The sequence below is a fragment of the Colossoma macropomum genome, unplaced genomic scaffold (assembly GCF_904425465.1).
Source record: "Colossoma macropomum unplaced genomic scaffold, Colossoma_macropomum, whole genome shotgun sequence".
Lineage (NCBI taxonomy): Eukaryota > Metazoa > Chordata > Actinopteri > Characiformes > Serrasalmidae > Colossoma > Colossoma macropomum.
Window position 1 is genome coordinate 3,177,166 of NW_023494806.1, and position 18,374 is coordinate 3,195,539.

General features: G+C 40.9%; 1 protein-coding gene across 2 annotated transcripts in view; it reads right to left on the reverse strand.

The window, feature by feature from the left end:
* emid1 (EMI domain containing 1) overlaps nt 1-18,374 on the reverse strand; it is a 162,593-nt gene that overhangs the window by 33,155 nt on the left and 111,064 nt on the right. For both annotated transcript variants that reach the window (XM_036598627.1, XM_036598628.1), the window contains exons 7-9: nt 17,600-17,644; nt 16,682-16,780; nt 2,190-2,297 (exon numbers count right to left, since the gene is read on the reverse strand). In XM_036598627.1, coding sequence (XP_036454520.1) covers nt 2,190-2,297; nt 16,682-16,780; nt 17,600-17,644 — 252 coding nt within the window. The remainder of the gene's footprint in view (nt 1-2,189; nt 2,298-16,681; nt 16,781-17,599; nt 17,645-18,374) is intronic.

Below are 18,374 nucleotides of genomic sequence, written 5' to 3' on the forward strand. Positions count from 1 at the left end.
TATGCAGTATATCCATGGGAGCTACAGAGGGCAATGCTAACTCACACTAGCCTCACAGCTCCACATCAACTCTACAGTCTGATCTCATTTCCTCCTGGGGGAGATACAGACCACCAGCAGTGGCTGAGCGAGTGTGGGGGCGAGCGCAGGGATTCCATCCATCTGGATCTACATTACGGTTATGTCCCTCATCACACCTCCCATATACAGAGGTGCGAAATCTCCTTAGCCATGAAAGAAAGACGGAGAGAGAGAGCGAGCGAGAGAGAGAGAGATATTGATTCTGTGCAGATAATTAGAAAAGTTAACTCATTATGATCTGAATTTGATAAAAGTTATTGTTGTGCATTCTTCACTAACCCCTTCCACTCTAAAGGTACACAGGCTCACATCATGATGGCAGAAAGGCTTTGGGCTCATCTCGCCCTTTCACTGTTAATGGAGTCAGTTTGGCCATGCTGGGTTGGAAATGTTCAGGGACCAAACGGTGTAAATCTTCACCTGCCAGGATAGCTGTGTATGACTCTAACTGGCATCCTAATAGTGAGGTAATGTTCACCTTAAGCACAGTAGTCACTGTGTAATTCATAGCCATGATTGCATAGTTCATAGTAGATACTGAATAATTCATAGTAGATACTGAATAATGCATAGTAGATATTGTATAATTCGTAGTAGACACTGAAAAATTCATAGTAGATACTGAATAATGCATAGTAGATACTGAATAATTCATAGTAGATACTGAATAATTCATAGTAGATATTGTATAATTCGTAGTAGACACTGAAAAATTCATAGTAGATACTGAATAATTCATAGTAGATACTGAATAATGCATAGTAGATACTGAATAATTCATAGTAGATATTGTATAATTCGTAGTAGACACTGAAAAATTCACAGTAGATACTGAATAATTCATAGTAGATATTGTATAATTCGTAGTAGACACTGAAAAATTCACAGTAGATACTGAATAATTCATAGTAGATATTGTATAATTCGTAGTAGACACTGAAAAATTCATAGTAGATACTGAATAATTCATAGTAGATATTGTATAATTCGTAGTAGACACTGAATAATGCATAGGAGGTAATGAATAATTCATAGTAGATACTGAATAATTCATAGTAGATATTGTATAATTCGTAGTAGACACTGAAAAAATCACAGTAGATACTGAATAATTCATAGTAGATATTGTATAATTCGTAGTAGACACTGAATAATGCATAGGAGGTAATGAATAATTCATAGTAGATACTGAATAATGCATAGTAGGTACTGAATAATTCGTAGTAGATACTGAATAATTCATAGTAGACACTGAATAATGCATAGTAGGTACTGAATAATTCGTAGTAGATACTGAATAATTCGTAGTAGACACTGAAAAATTCATAGTAGATACTGAATAATTCGTAGTAGACACTGAAAAATTCATAGTAGATACTGAATAATTCATAGTATATATTGTATAATTTGTAGTAGACACTGAATAATGCATAGTAGACACTGAATAATGCATAGTAGGTACTGAATAATTCGTAGTAGATACTGAATAATTCATAGTAGACACTGAATAATGCATAGTAGGTACTGAATAATTCGTAGTAGACACTGAAAAATTCATAGTAGATACTGAATAATTCATAGTAGACACTGAATAATGCATAGTAGATACTGAAGTAGTAGACACTTTTGCCCTTTTAATGTGTTTTAACTGCTTATTAGTGATTTTTACGGTGCTAATGACATAACTAATAACCATGAACAAACTGATTTTAAATCTTTCATAAACTTTTTATAAGGGTAGTCTTATTTTAAAGTGGTACCGTATAATTCATATTAGTTAGTAATAGTCTCTGAATAATTTATGATAGTTTCTGAATTATTCATACTAGTTATTGAATAATTCATAGCAGTTACTGCATAATTCATAGTAGTTATTGAATAATTAATAGGAGTTACTGAATACTTCATAATCGTTTCTGAATAATTCACAGTACCATGAATGACTTTTAGAACTCAATTTAAAATTAGCACTTTCCACACAGATCCTCTGCGCATGTCAGTGAACTGAAAGTGAGAAATAGTTCATATAAAATTACACAATGATTTTGTTATTAAGTAAACCTTCTAAGGGTTCCAGAAAAAGATTCTATGGAAGGGAAAACTCTTACTGTCTTCAGAAACAGGTGCTGGAGGCCCTGGTGGTCCGGGGGGTCCAGGGGGTCCTGGAGGCCCTGGCAGGCCCCTCTCTCCTGGGAGGCCCGGTGGTCCCCGAGGGCCTGAGGAGGAAACAAAACAATTATTTCACCCAGCGCTTAATGAGGGACAGGCCGTCATTACTGTGAGAAACCTTCAGTAAAGAACACCAGACACACACACACACACACACACACACACACACACACACAGACACACACACACACACATACACACACACACACACACACACACACTCTCTCTCTCTCTCTCTCTCTCTCTCTCTCTCTCTTACTCTGTGCCTCTCTCTCTCTCTCTCTCTTACTCTGTGCCTTTCTCTCTCTCTCTCTCTTTCTCTCTCACTCTCTCACTCTGTGCCTCTCTCTCTCTCTCTCTCTCTCTCTCTCTCTCCCTCTCTCACTCTGTCTCTCTCTCTCCCTCTCTTACTCTGTGCCTCTCTCTCTCTTTCTGTCTCTCTTACTCTGTGTCTCTCTCTCTCTTACTCTCTTACTCTGTGCCTCTCTCTCTCTCTCACACACTCCGTGCCTCTTTCTCTCTATAAAGGTGGAGTGAAAGAGACAATAAAAGCATGTCATCAATGAAGGAAGGGAGAGAGAGAGAGAGAGAGAGAGAGAGAGAGAGAGAGAGAGAGAAAGAGAGAATGGGACATGAGTGGGAGAGAAAGAACCACAGGAGAAAGAGAGAGTGGGTGAGAGACAGAAGGAGAGGAAATAAATCAGGACCAGGTGAGAAATACAGGGGGTCTTTGGGGGGGTCTGGGAGCCCCTAATCAAAGTCTTGGACACCCTGAATGTCAAATTCAAAACTTATATTATTTTATATATTAAATAATGCTGTCTGTTTGGGGAAAAAAACAGACACTCAAATCCAGATTCAGTGAAGCTCATTGTTTATCTGCTTCTCCCATAATCAGCTTCGATTTTTGGTCTCCTTAACTAACTAGAGCTGCAGCACTGCTCTGCCTCAGGGTGGCGCTGTGGACTGGCTCACCCAATTGGTCCTTCATAGCCTAGAAACTGTAACTCTGCCCAGGATTCCCCTGAAACATGTTACTGGCCTACCCCTTGTGTGGTGTTCAGGTCTGTGGGACCCATTTTCAATGTTTATCAAAAGAAAAAATGATGTGATTTATTATTATTTCAACCTCAGATTCTTGGTCTTTGCTCATTTTCTGTGAAGAACATATAAAATAACCCATTTTCAGTGTCTTCACTCTGTTCACCCCCCACACATTTATATTACACGTGGTGTTGGGTGAACCTGCGGGGAGTAAAAGTGTGGAGGTGCTGTGTCCTTCACTCTGTTCCCCTCCTACACGGCCTGCTGTTAGTGTGTGTGTATGTGTGTGTCTGTGTGTGTGTGTGTGTGAGGGTGGACAACATGGACAGGCTGCTGACTGGCTACAGCTGCTAAAGGAGAACCCTACACTAGACACTTGCGATATTTTAAACATCTGGTATTTTTATATAAATTGTTGTGGCTGTATTGATTTAAAAAACAATAATGTGGTGGGACCAGCAGACCACTGAGTAACAAAAGAGTTTGGTGTGAAGAGTGACTGTTCCTCATTTCTCAAACTAAACAACCTCAGCGATAGAGTTGCCAGCCAACACGGGATCCCCGAATACCAGTGGGTATTTCACACACTGGACAGGAAGAGAAAGAGTGAGAGAGGGACATGTAGAGAGAAAGAGAAGAGAAGATGCGAGAGGGTGAGAAAATAAGCCAGGACGAGAGAGAGAAAGAGAGAGAGAGAGAGAGAGAGAGAGAGATAGAGAGAGAAATAGAGAGAGAGTAAGAAAGAAAGATAGAGAGAGAGATACAGAGAGAGAGAGGGACATGTAGAGAAGAGGAGAAGAGAAGATGCGAGAGGGTGAGAAAATGAGACAGGACGAGAAAGAGATACAGAGATATAGAGTGAGAAAGAGAGAGAGAGATAGAGACAGAAGGAGAGAGAGAGATAGAGATAGAAAGAGACAGAGAGAGAGAGGGACATGTAGAGAGGAGAAGAAGAGAAGATGCAAGAGGATGAGAAAATGAGACAGGACGAGAGAGAGAGAGAGAGAGAGAGAGAGAGAGAGAGATAGAAAGATAGACAGAGAGAGAGAGGGACATGTAGAGAGGAGGAGAAGGGAAGATGCGAGAGGGTGAGAAAATGAGACAGGACGAGAGAGAGATAGAGAAATATAGAGAGAGAAAGAGAGCGAGAGATAGAGAGAGAGATAGAGATAGAGACAGAAAGAGAGATATATATAGAGAGAGGGACATGTAGAGAGAAAGAGAAGAGAGGATGCGAGAGGATGAGAAAGTGAGACAGAATGAGAGAGAGATAGAGAGAGAGACATGTAGAGAGATAGAGAGAGAGACAGAGATAGGGAGAGAGGGAGAGGGAGAGAGAGACCTAATTAATGTGTTGGGTTCTGAAACTTGGTTGTGTGAAGTGAGTTGACAGGAGCAGTGGGATATCTGTGCTGGCGGGGTTCTTGGGGGGGGGGTGGCGGTCCGGGGGTCTGTAATTAACAGATGGAGGGGTGGGGCGATGGTGTGATGGTCGTGTGCAGAGAGAGCAGAACTCAAATAAACTGGGCTAAATACCTGAGAATATGACACTCCAGAGGACGATAAGTTAAACACACACATGCCGCACGTGTGTGTGTGTTTATACAAAAGCACATGTAAATATGGCCCATTCTACCAAACTGCGCTCACACAGTTAATAAAACAACGAAGTATTCAGAGCTTAGATATTTACAAGGATTATATTCTGATCTATTTAAACCCAACACGTTAATAGAGATATTAACCCTCTGCTGCACACCTGGCTTGTGACTGGCTAAATCCACTCCACTGTATTGGAGTGTTGCTTGTAGGCAACAAACATATTTCTGCAAATTATATCTGATTTAAAAGTGCCCACTAAGAGATAATATGACCAAGCACATGCTCTTTATTGATTTACTCAAACCCTCTTTATTGTTAACCCTATCATTGTCTTTAAATATGCATAATGTTATTGTAAGTGAGGAAAATGAGTTTGTTGCCCTGAGGCAACATTGTGCAACAGAGGGTTAATAAGCTAAACATATCGCCGCTGTTAAAAGAAAAACGTCTCTTCATTCGTTTCGATTTTTACTTTTTTACATCATTCGAGCATGGCCGACGTCTTTTACACTATGCAAAATTTTCACGATGATTGGACCAATAGAAACGCTCCAAAATTGCTTGGAATAAAACCTCTTTACATTGACTTACATTGAAAAATGTTTTGTCTTCCCCTGTAAAAAGAGACTATTTTGGAGATGCCTGTTTTTCTTTGGACAGCGATGATACACAAAACCATCATTTATAGGGTACTTTCTGTCGGGCGACGTCTGTCCTAAAGTCAAAAAATGTACACTTGTGCTTTTTATGTTTTTTTATTTCTATAAAATCTTTAAAAATGTATTCAAAAATTTGCTGTCCCATGTTTTTATGTCACTACCGAAACGCAAAAGCTGCACTAACTGTGCCCTGTTTACTACATAGTGCACTATTTTGGGGCTTTGCCATTTTGCTTTGATGTCTTCATCATGTCTTGGACAGAAACTGCCAAGAGAACGTTCATATATACGCTGTACTGCATAAAACGCAGAGAGACACTGTCCAGATAAAAGGGCGTAACTTGGAAACACAAAGAAGCAAAAACTTCAAACATCTTGTATTTTAGATCAAAGGGTTTTATGCAGTGTTTTGTGTTAACTGCATAAAACGCAGAGAGACACTGTCCAGATAAAAGGGCGTAACTTGGAAACACAAAGAAGCAAAAACTTCAAACATCTTGTATTTTAGATCAAAGGGTTTTATGCAGTGTTTTGTGTTAAGATTTTATAGGATCATAGTTTTTTTTCTGTAAAACTTCAAAAAATAAGCTTGTTTTTTATGCTACTTTGTGGGTTTATGGGTTAATTCATGAATATAGTGTGTAAAAATATTTATGGAATGGCATATTTTGTGTATTTTGTGTATGCGCACCAGGTTTATGACATGTTATGGGGACCAAAGCCTGTTTATACACTCAGATTGTGGGGACCTTTCTTCGTTGTGGGGACCACAAGTAAATCATCCAATTTTAAGGTGAAGTTATGTTTAAGGTTAAGGTCCGTCTGCTGTCCTTCCATCCCTCTTTTCTTCTCCATCCCTCCACCACTCTTCATCCCTCTTTTCTTCTACTTTCCTTTCATCCCTCCATTACTGTCCATCCTTCTTCGTCTCTTTCCTTCTGCTCTCCTTTCGTCCCTCTTTCCCTCAACTCTTCTTTCTTCCCTCCAGTGCTCTCCATGCCTCTATGCTTCTGCTTTTTTCATCCCTCCACTACTCTTCATCCCTTTTTCCTTCTGCTCTCCTTTTATCTCTCTTTTCTTTTGCTCTCCTATTATCCCTCTTTCATCCCTTCATCGTTGTCCATCCTCTTAATTTCTGCTGTCCATTCATCCCTCTTTTCTCCATCTCTCTCGTTTGCCTGTCACTAGTGTGTGTGTGTGTGTGTGTCTGTGTGTGTGTGTGTGTGTGTGTGTGTGTCTGTGTGTGTGTGTCTGTGTGTGTGTGTGTGTGTGTTTGTGTGCACACTGAGCACTCGTTTTCTCACTCTTCTGTCTCTCCTCTTTTCTCCGTCCAGGCTCTGGGGGAGGTGCTGCAGTTTATGAAGGCAGCGAGTCTCTGAGCGTTTCTCTGAGCGCTGAAGTCGCTGTGCGTTTGGACAGTGATTTATTTGGCACGAGACAGACGACAGATGAGCGATTTAACACTCGTTTATGGACTGGATCAAGACGCCGTTCTCGCTCTCAGAGGTGTAAATCATTGACTAGCAGTTTGCAGCCGTTCTCTCTGGACCGGAACAGAGAGCAGTTCTGGAAAACACTCTGATACGCGAACAACAGTTTAAATAACTGTGAACGTGTGTGTGAATGCGTGGCGATGTGTGTATTTGTGTCTTTGTGGGGACTTGATCCCCCCAGGATGACAAAAACCTGCATTTTTCCCCTAAAATGAGCAGCTTTTATTAGAAAAAGAGACGCCAGAATAGTCAACTACAGCATGCAACACCCCCACAACACACACTTTATCCATGTCTCACATAAAATTTTGGCATTGTTTTTTATCCTTCTATATAAATATATAATAATGTCTATTTTGAGTAACATATTTCACATGACGGTCACTACAAAATGTCTCAAAAGTTGTGTACGTGAGTGAAGCGATCTGAGTGTTCACATCTATTTTGAGTAGTCCAGCCAATATCACCCATTTTTTGATTGCACTAATTGTACTAATGGCAAACAGACTAATAATAATAATAATAATAATATTAATAAATGATATTTATAAAGCACCTTTCACAATCATAAGATCGCACACACTTAAAAAGATGGAGCTTGAAGGGTTTTTCAGTAAAAGCAATGGTTCTATTTAGAACCATGAGTTCTTTGTAGAATAACTTCATGCTTAAATGGTTCTTTGCATGGTTAAATGGTTCTTCAGACTTATGGAGAATGTCTTGTTTTTGAAAATGGTTCTATATAGCACCAAAACTGGTTCTTCTATTGTTTCAAAGTCAAGCTTGTTTACTTTAGAAGAACCTTTTTGGGGCTATGGTGCTGAGGAGCACTCTTTCTCTATTTCTCAAGGTTTTTTTGGCAAATCTCAGCAATAACAATGTACAGCAGTGGCCTCCAAACTTTTTATAGTCCCGAACCCCTTCAGACATTAAACCTCCCACTCACTCCCCTTAGAGTCCCAGGCTTATTACATACTAAGCCTTGTTATTCAGTAACTACAGGGACCGGCTGAGCTTCATGCATCTTGAGTATCAGGATTATATCTGGATGAGGCCACATAAAAATGCAAGTGTAAACGCAGCCAAGACGCACTTAAAACAGATACAAATCTGATCGTTCAAACCACTTCAGGAGCCACATGTTATAGCAACGTAAACACATCTGTCTCTCCAAGACACATTTGACAATGAAAACTCCTCCCAGTACAACCAAAACTCCTCCCAGTACAACCGAAACCCCTCCCTGTACAAATTAACCCCCCCAGTACAACCGAAACCCCTCCTAGTACAACCAAAACCCCTCCCAGTACAACCGAAACTCTTCCCAGTACACCTGAAACCCTTCCTAGTACAACCGAAACCCCTCCCAGTACATCCGAAACACCTTCAGGTACATCCGAAACTTCCTCCCAGTACAACCAAGACTCCTCCCAGTACAACCAAAACCCCTCCCAGTACAACTGAAACTCCTCCCAGTTCATCAGAAACTTCCTCCCAGTACAACTGAGACACTTCCCAGTACAACCGAACTCCTCCCAGTAAAACTGAAACTCCTCCCAGTACAACTGAACCCCCCAGTACAACCGAAACCCCTCCTAGTACAACCGAACCCCCTCCCAATACAACCGAAACTCCTCCCAGTACACATGAAACCCTTCCTAGTACAACCGAAACCCCTCCCAGTACATCCGAAACACCTTCCAGTACATCCAAAACTTCCTTCCAGTACAATAAAGACTCCTCCCAATACAACCGAAACTACTCAGTACAACCAAAACTTCTCCTAGTACAACCAAATCACCTCCCAGTACATCCGAAACTTCTTCCCAGGACAACCGAGGCTCCTCCCAGTACAATCAAACCTCCCAGTACATCTGAAAGTCCTCCCAGTACATTCGAAACTTTCTCCCATTACAACCGAGACTCCTCCCAGTACAACCAAACCCCCTCCTAGTACAACTGAAACTTCTCCCAGTTAATCAGAAACTTCCTCCCATTACAACCGAGACTCCTCCCAGTACAACCAAACCCCCTCCTAGTACATCTGAGACTCCTCCCAGTACAACCAAAACCTGACCTGACACATGACTGTGTGTGTGATCCGTGTCTGCGAATAAGATGATCACGAAGGACGCACATGGTTGGGGGCCGGACAAAACAAAATACTTAATTGTAACATTTACAGTACAGTGGAAAGTTGAACGGATAACCAGTTGGTAATTGGTTGCCGTGTAACAAGCAAATTTGCATATTCTGTCCCACACAGCAATCACACAGAGACGCATTTGAGTACCAAGCATACATGCATGGGGCTAAAATCTTATCAGGATACAATACAGATACCAGACTGCTGTCTGGAATCGCGTCTGTTCATGAGACATTCTGTGAGATAAGAGCGTCTAAGAGACAGGACCATATCCCACAAAGATAGGAATACAAAATATCGTGTGTGTGTCTGTGTGTGTGTGTGTGTGTTAATCACGGGGACGTCCTGTTTGCCTTCCACAGGAAACAAATGCATCAATACTGCTGAGTCAGGGACAAACTACACACACACACACACACACACACACACACACAGTATGATGAATGATTCTGCCATTTCCTGAGGACTCTATTCATATTACAGCTTCACCTGTACACCAGCTCTCCTACTGATTCCCACAATGACTCCCAGAAGTGCACGTCATCACACTTTCTTTTTCCTGGATCACCAACCAAACAAGAGCTTCCACTCCTTCAGATCACTCTGAGAAGAGTAACACTCTGAACTGACTTCATTCTTACTTGTTTTACTTGATTTCCACATGAATAAAATACGGTACATCAACACAATTCTGTCTTTCAGTTTACTGACACTGTCTGTGTTTACATGCAAAGATTTTTGCCAATCCAACCGAAAATATTCCAATTATAGATTAAGACTGAGGTGTTTATTCTCACTCTACTCAACAATCTGATAGAAAATCTCCGTTTACATGCTCACTACAAGTAATCAGATCCAAAATTGCACGTATGCGTAAAGAACCGCTTAGTATAGATGTTACCGTGACAACCAGCATCACATGAGTCCAGTCAGAGTGAGACGAGCAGCAGTGAGCAGTGCTTGTGTTTCTAATTGCTCTAAAATGATGTCAGACTCAGGAAAACGTCCTTCACATGTCCTTATTAAAGAAGGCCGAGAGGAAGACGTCGTGTTCTGAGACACATAAGCTGGACGTCCGTCCCACCGCCGTCTTTTAAAGATCAGAGCATAAACTTCGTCTCCTCTGCAGACCAGTTTCTGCTCCGCCATGTTGGACGGTATAAACTTTCACTATGACGTGACGAACATGATCAGAACGGACTTAAACTTTCCGATAGGGAATGTAATCAGATACAGGCGTTTACACGGATATTATTCTTCTATTTAACGGATTATTTACAGGATTACCCACCTTATTCAATCGGATAGAAACTGTATTCCGAATGGCCTCAATCAGACCAGGCTATTCCGATCGAGGTGTTTACATGGACGTATTCTATTCCGATTGAGCTATTAGTCGAATTATTAACGGATTATTAGGCTGCATGTGAATGTGGCTACTGACTGCAGTTATCAGGCTCCGCCCACAAATTAATTTTTCACAACTACTGGTACATGGTTGGACAAGATTTACAGAGGGCTGGTAAAATCCCATTCAGCCTAATGAGAAACTGTAGAACAGACTCGGTTTATATCACAATACCTACATTTAGAGTCAGTTATTCATTCAACCTAATGAGAAACTGTAGAACAGACTCAGTTTATATCACAATACCTACATTTAGAGTCAGTTATTCATTCAACCTAATGAGAAACTGTAGAACAGACTCAGTTTATATCACAATACCTACATTTAGAGTCAGTTATTCATTCAGCCTAATGAGAAACTGTAGAACAGACTCAGTTTATATCACAATACCTACATTTAAAGCTTGTCCAGTTTGATAACAGTAGCAAGAACAGATCAGATCAGTTGTGTTGATATGCTGTATTTTATTCATGTGGTAAATGACTCAAGTGAATTCAGTGGATCATTTTTTTCAGCTTTTTTTTACAGCCAGCTTCAGTAAATCTACCAGTTCAGTGAGAGAACAGCCAGCGCTCCCTCAAGTACAGTAAACACTTATGATTTTAAAAACGTGTGGTCTGCCTAAGAAAAACAATAAAACGCAGACCATATGGAAGAAATAAATATAGGGCTATTGTATACATATCTCACGTTGACCTGAGACTGGGCTCGTACAGCTGGCTGCGTCTCAAGGTTCAGCCGTGGAGTCACTGGAACTCAAAAGCTCATCAAACCCTCAGCAGGGACTCACGGAGGGGTCAAAGGTCACTCAGATCCATTTCAGCCAATCAGGACGCTGACAAAAGACACCACCTGAGGCAATACTTCAGCGGTTATGATAACAATAAGGCCTTTTTTAACATGCGCTCTTATGGGAAGGTGGACTGTGGAGTGTTTTTAGTTTTTACAAAGCAAGTTTGAGCATTGATTTCGTCTAATGAGGAGAACTGCCACCCAATAATGGGCCTCATTCACCAATATCTCCTTAAGCTTGTTCTTAAATGTGTTCTTGATAAAGGTCCTAAGAAAAAGTCTACGTCAGATTCATGACGTGTTCTTGAAGCGCAGAACTGTTCTCACCTCTGTGAACTTGAGTGTGTGTAGATTCTGTTCTTACCTAAGAACAAACCCCAAATAATAAAACATTGTCAATGTCAGAATCTTCATAAAAACTGCATATCTATATCTTAGCGAGAGATCTGGTCAGTCTATCTAACATTTCTTCTCATTATGACATCATTCTAAGTATATTATAAGATTTTTTAGCTTAGTTCTAGATAATTTTAAAAATGTAACTTGGGGGCAGTCGTGGGCTGGAGGTTAGGGAACCAGCCTTGTGACCAGAAGGTTCTTGTTTCGAACCCCTGAGCCGACAGTACGTGACTGAGGTGCCCTTGAGCAAGACACCTAACCCCCAACTGCTCCCCAGGCGCCGTGGATAGGGCTGCCCACCGTTCCAGGCAAGTGTGCTCACTGCCCCCTAGTGTGAGTGTTCACTAGTGTGTATGTGGTGTTTCACTGCACGGATGGGTTAAATGTGGAGGTGAATTTCCCTGTTGAGGGATTAATAAAGGGTAACTTTACCTGCCAATGAAACAAGACGCTTTCACTGTTTAAAATGACTTAAATCAAGTACAAAAATGAGAAATAAGTTGAATAATCTTCTCATGTTATTACAACAACATCATAATGAGAAATATTAGACATATTGACAATATTTAAGATGTTTACACTTACTAAGATATCATTTCTGAAGTGTACAGTGTAACATCCTGTCTTGTTTTCCTTATGTCAGTGCTTTTGTTGTTTTGGTCTTTGTCTCCTCCCTTCTTGTGATCCGTCTCACCTGTCTGTTGTCTGTAGCTCCGCCCTCTCATTAGTCATGGGTGTTTGTGGCATGTTCCATGTTTATTTATACTTGTATTTATGGTTATGTGTTTTGTGTTTGCTTGGTGTTTTGTTCTCTCAGGCCCTGTGTTGGTTATCTCTCATTTGTTTTCTAGTTTTATTCATGTCTTTGTTTTTTTTCTATGTTTCATTACTTTTTTCAGAGTGTTCAGTCTTTGCTTTGTCACCTTTGTTGATTCCTTTGTGTCATAGATTTTTAATAAAACCAAGGACTTGCACTTGCATCCTGCCTCTTCGTCGCTCCCATTGTTACATACAGGGTGTTCATGAGAAAGTCCAAAATGAATGGGTTCCTTTGGAGCTTTAAAGTAAAGCTGTAACTTGTTAATGGTTCATCTTGTTTAATTACATAAATGCACTTATTTTTTAACTCAAAAAGCTGCAAGATTCTTACAAAAACTGAATGTAAAAAAATGATGACTATAATCATGTTGTTGCGTAATGTCCTAAAATTCAGTGGGGAACCTTAAAGACCTTCTAGACAAGGGGTCGGTAACATGCAACTATAGAGCTGCATGCGGCTCTATTACTGCCCTGTTGTGGCTCCACAGCAGAATTAGATTTGTAGGTAAAAATAAAATAATCCTCCTTTACAGTAAAATTAAAGCTCTGCTGATCGTTCAACACAGTTTAACAATAAATGGTCTTAAACTCTGGAGTTAATGTAGAACTGCTAATTCACCCTTTAACCCTGAAGATCAGCGCAGACTGCTGGTCACCACAGCAACGCAGACAACGGTCTCGCCTAGCTAGTAGCTAACGAAAAGGCAAAGAGAGAGATTTAAGACGAACATCGATAATTTGGAGACGAATGGACTTTATATGGATGTTTATAATAACTCCAGCTGGTTTCCTGATACGTTTAATCTGCAACAAGAAACTGTTAAACACTAAAAAGTCGTGAAGCTGAAGTCAGTTTCTCGTTCGCCAACTTGTTTGAATTCTCCCGTTCCACCTGAAATAGTGCAGCAGTCACATTCTGGTGCCTCTGGCACCATTTAAGGTGGAATGGGAAAATTCGAATGAGAAGCTGGAGAATGAGAAGCGGCTTCAGCCTCGTAAAAAGTCGAACGTTGAGAGACATTTTACAAGAAACTATTTTACTTTTGCTGAAAAGTTTCCTGCTGGAGATGCGAGAAAAGTGGCTATAGCTGAGCTAAAGCTTAAAGCAGAGCAAAGTAAGTCTGTGTTTTTGTTCATATTATTATTTTTTTATTCTATACTGGTACATCAGCACATACTGAGACATATTTACAGCCAAGACGGTAAAATGGACCTAAAATGTTTTGGCTCCCAAAGTGGTTTGATTTTTGCTGAAAGGACAAAACGGTTCTCCTTAACATTTGGGTTGACCTGGACCTTCAAAGTACCGGTTTCTGTGTAATAAAATATGAATGTCATTTTTATTGAATAGAATCATGCTGTCTAGGTAGATCCAGCCAAGCGAGCTCTCCCATTGGCTAGGGACTTCAGGAGCTGAACTGAAGGCCTTGCATGTTACATTAACCACCAACATAATTAGGTACTGACTCAACCACACATAGGGGACTACTTCTGTGAGAAAAAACTGCAAGAAAACAAGAATGTAATCTTTTAAAAGATATGATATGATATAAATTGTGCTTTATATGATTAGCAACATGACTGAAATGTGCTTTTGTGGTTACAATATGCACTTTAGCACACATGCATTGTTTCTGCAAGTAAAAAAAAAACAACTAACAATTAGGTTTTCCATCTTATAGAGATGTGCTGTGGTGCTGTGGTGCTGTGATGATGGTGAGCGTTTCTTTTATGAGGTTTCTCTGCTCTTTGAGCAGATTTATGTTTCATTCCAGTGTTCTGGATGACATAAAGCTGTTGGTCAGCGAATGAAGATCAGGGCTCCATGCTGGGGATAAAAAGGGAGGTTTTCTCTCAGCTTAAGGACAAATATTTTGGCAGCCTGCTTTTTGTACCGAGTCAGCGTTTTCTCTGTTTGGTGCCGCTGACGGTGGAAGAGTCAGCCCGGTGAAAGCTGCATTCCTGTAAGTTATTGCTATGCTGTCCGCAAAAGGAGCAGGCTGTTATTAGGGGAACACACAGAGTCAGAAATACTTTTACCATCCCTATCACACTGTGGCAGAGAGAAGCTGCACCAGAAAACCGACTGAAATAAAATCCCGACTTAAATACAGTCTCGGCTGCCATAATCGCGATCACAAGGCCTTCTGGGCAACTGCTGTAATACATCAGCTATGCAGACAGGAAGTGACACGTCCTGCCCTGCGGACCTCTGTTTATCTGAGAAGTTCTCCGCCATGGAGGCATGAGAACGGCTGGTTCTGTAGTGACTTGCTCACAACTGGACCAAACACTTTTTCTCACCTTTAGCAGCGCAACTGAGATTGAAAACCATCGGGAAGCACTGAGTGAACTGAAAGCAGCATTGAAGGAACAGTTTAGCAAAAATCTATTCAAAATATGATTTTCCTCCTATCCCAAATGCAGTCAGTCAGCCAGGACATGTTTGATGTCTAAATTTGAGTTTAGAACTGCAACTGCCAGGCTAATGGTGCTAACAAACACTGGAAGTCAATAGTCACCCAAACCATTTCCACAAAATCTTTAAATTTGTGGTAAACAATTTTCACAAAATCTTCACATATTTGCTTCAAAATAAGTTGGTAACTTGGTTGGTTTTAAAAAATACTATTAAATGAATTGCTATGGATAGAACTTTTTAGATATTTAAGCCTATGGGGTCCACAAACCTGTCCGTGTGTCAAATTCGATGTTTTTATATCTGTTTGTGTATCTTTGTGATGATCCAGCACAGAAATCCAGTTCAAACACTTCCTGAATCTGTAGAGTCGCCCTTTCCATTCCATCTTATCACGAGATCATACGAGACTCACATCCACACAGTTATGAGCCTATGAAGAGGGGCTGAGATACAAATCATCTGCCTCTCACCCTGTGGAACGGGTGGACTCTGTCTACATTCTGTGTGAAACTGACCAATGGACACTCAGGAAATCACTAAGGACTGACCATCACGCCGGAAACCCTTCATTCTTCATTCGGTCCACATCGGAGACTCATGTGAAATGGCGTGCAGAGAGTTTACAGCTGCTGAAGTTGCTGGTTTTGGAAAGTAGTGATGAAGATAACGGAGCATTTAGATATGAAACATATGAGGATCATGTTGTATGAAGAGCCTTTAAAGGAGAGTTTAAGAAGAGATGAACAAATCGTGAAAATGACCTCAGACCCCAGAGGGTTAAGCTAAAATTGGAATTATATTACCATTCACATAATGTCCCGTCTTCCAGGACTATTCTGCCTTCAAACTCTGAGAGGCAGCAGTGCAGGAGTGTGTTGTAAAAGGTCACTAAGCAAATAATGATAAACCTACAAAAATGAGGAGCGGAGACCCTCTAACTCGGTCAGAATTAAGACCTAGAAGCAGTTCGAGCAGGTTGAGAGAAGTTTTGGTCGTGTTTTTATGGAAACGGTTTGGGTGACTATTGATTTCTAGTGTATGTTAACACCGTTCTCCATAGCTCCCATTCTAAACTAAAGAAGCAAAATCTGGACACCGAACAAGTCTTTGCTGATCGACTGCACTAATTTACCGCAATTCAGCCAAGACATGTTTAACATCTTAAGTTTGCTTCTTTAGCTTTGCACTGTAGCTACGATGCTAATCTAACAGAAGCCTAAGTGACTAGTTAGGTACATTAGCCTTGCAGCTCCAGTGCAAAGTCAAAGAAGCAAACTTCAGACATAAAACATGGTCTTGGCTGATCGACTAAATTTGGCCTGAAGAAAAAATGCATAAATGACCTCAAACTATTGCCTTAACCCTTATGACCCAGCACTAATGATACGAACCCCCTCAGTGTGGTACTATTCCCAGTCATTCCGACACACTGCAGTACACTACAGGAAGTGTAGGGGGCGATATGGCTTCTATTGTTTTGTCACCACCAAGTGAAAATGCTTGTTCCAAATAAAACTTTGAATGATGAAGAGAGAGGAACTGAGGAAGTAAAGTCCAAGAATATCTAAAGTTAGAACAAACACTCTTCTGCTAATTAGAGTAATCATATATTTGGTGGAGCTCTTCGTGAGATGTTCCTCAGCCTACCTGCTGGTCCAGGTGTTCCTCTAGACCCTGGGGCACCTGAGGGTCCTCTCAAGCCTGCATCCCCCTTTGGCCCAGGCAGACCCCGAGACCCAGGTTTACCTGTAGAGAAAACCATAGCCTGTTAATGCAAATAACATGACATGGACTACATATAAAGTAATCTGAAAGAGTGAATAATCAGACTACAGTCTAATATGATGATGATAATGATGGTTATAAAAATACACAGTTTTTTCAATCGCAAATTCCTGTTTAAGTATGTTCTGATAAAAATAGGTTATGCTGTTCTGTTCCTCAATAAAATATTAGCAGTAAAAACTCACGGTGTGTCTTTAACTCACTAAACAGGGAGAGAGAAGAAGTCTAGCCATTCACTCACAGCAGCACAACAAAATTTTATTTTCACATGTATTCTTATTTGTCCAAAAGTTTGTAGACACCTGCTCATCCAGCATTTCTTCTGAAATGAAGAGGATTAATGAGGTGTTTGCTGCAGAACAGCCTCTACTCTTCTGGGAAGGCTTTAGACTAGATGCTGAACATTGCTGTGAGGGTTTGATTGAGCATTAGTGAGGTCAGGTACTGATGTTGGATGGTCAGTTCTGGATCTCCAACTCATCCCAAAGGTACTGGATGGAGCTCCATCACTCCAGAGAACGTGCTGCTTCACAGCCCAATGCTAAGGGGCTTTACACCCCTCTAGCCCATGCTTGGCATTGGACATTACGACTTTAGGCTCATGTGCAGCTTCCCCAGAGTGTCCCGTTCTATTGGTCAATACTTTTTTATCGAAATTAAACAAGCTGTGTGTGCACAGTTGAACAGCAACACCTTAAAGTAGTTGAATTCACTCATTAGAAGGACTGTCTGGATACGTATGGACACTATTACACCCTATAAACTCAGTGGAGGACTCACCGTCTTTGCCGGGTATGCCGTCCATGCCTCTCTCACCCTGTGGACCTAGGAGAGACACAGAGAGTGGACTGAGGAACAGGACACTGATACAGATGCACAGTAAAAAAAGACTTTTATTCTGTTTGTGTCATAAACTACCATTTAGAACACGCAAACACATGAACGTGAACTCCCTTCACACTTCAGTGGCCCAAGCTTTCCGTCATTGACGTCAATGGGAATTCTCATGCGGAGGGTTTTAACCCCCAAGTCAATGGCATTTCTTTGAACAGTGGGCAGCTTCTCTGCTGCTCAGAGGGGTTCATCTAAGCTTGATGAGGTCATCAGTAATGGGCCAGCGGACAGGCCGACATACATGAGCCATCGGAATTCCCTCATCTGCAGAAGACCACCCATAATCACAACATACCCCACCCTTTCACCCATTGCTGTGAATTGAGAAACGATCTCTTGTGTTTTGGGGAGTCACTTTCAGATTAACCCCTTAATCTTCAAAGGCTGATTTCATGGACAAGGATTCAGCCTCATCTTGGATTACACTGCCACATCAGTGATGTTTCACCATTAAATATCATTTAGTCCAGGTTTAGGCTTAATCTGGGTCTGGAAAACTGGCCCTAAGGGTCTGTGTGTGGGTCCACACTTCAATACCTCACGCACATATTAGTTTCATACCAGTTACTGAATAATTAATAGTAGTTACTGAATAATTCGTACCAGTTATGGAATAATTAATAGTAGATACTTAATAGTTCATACAATGTTCTGAATAATT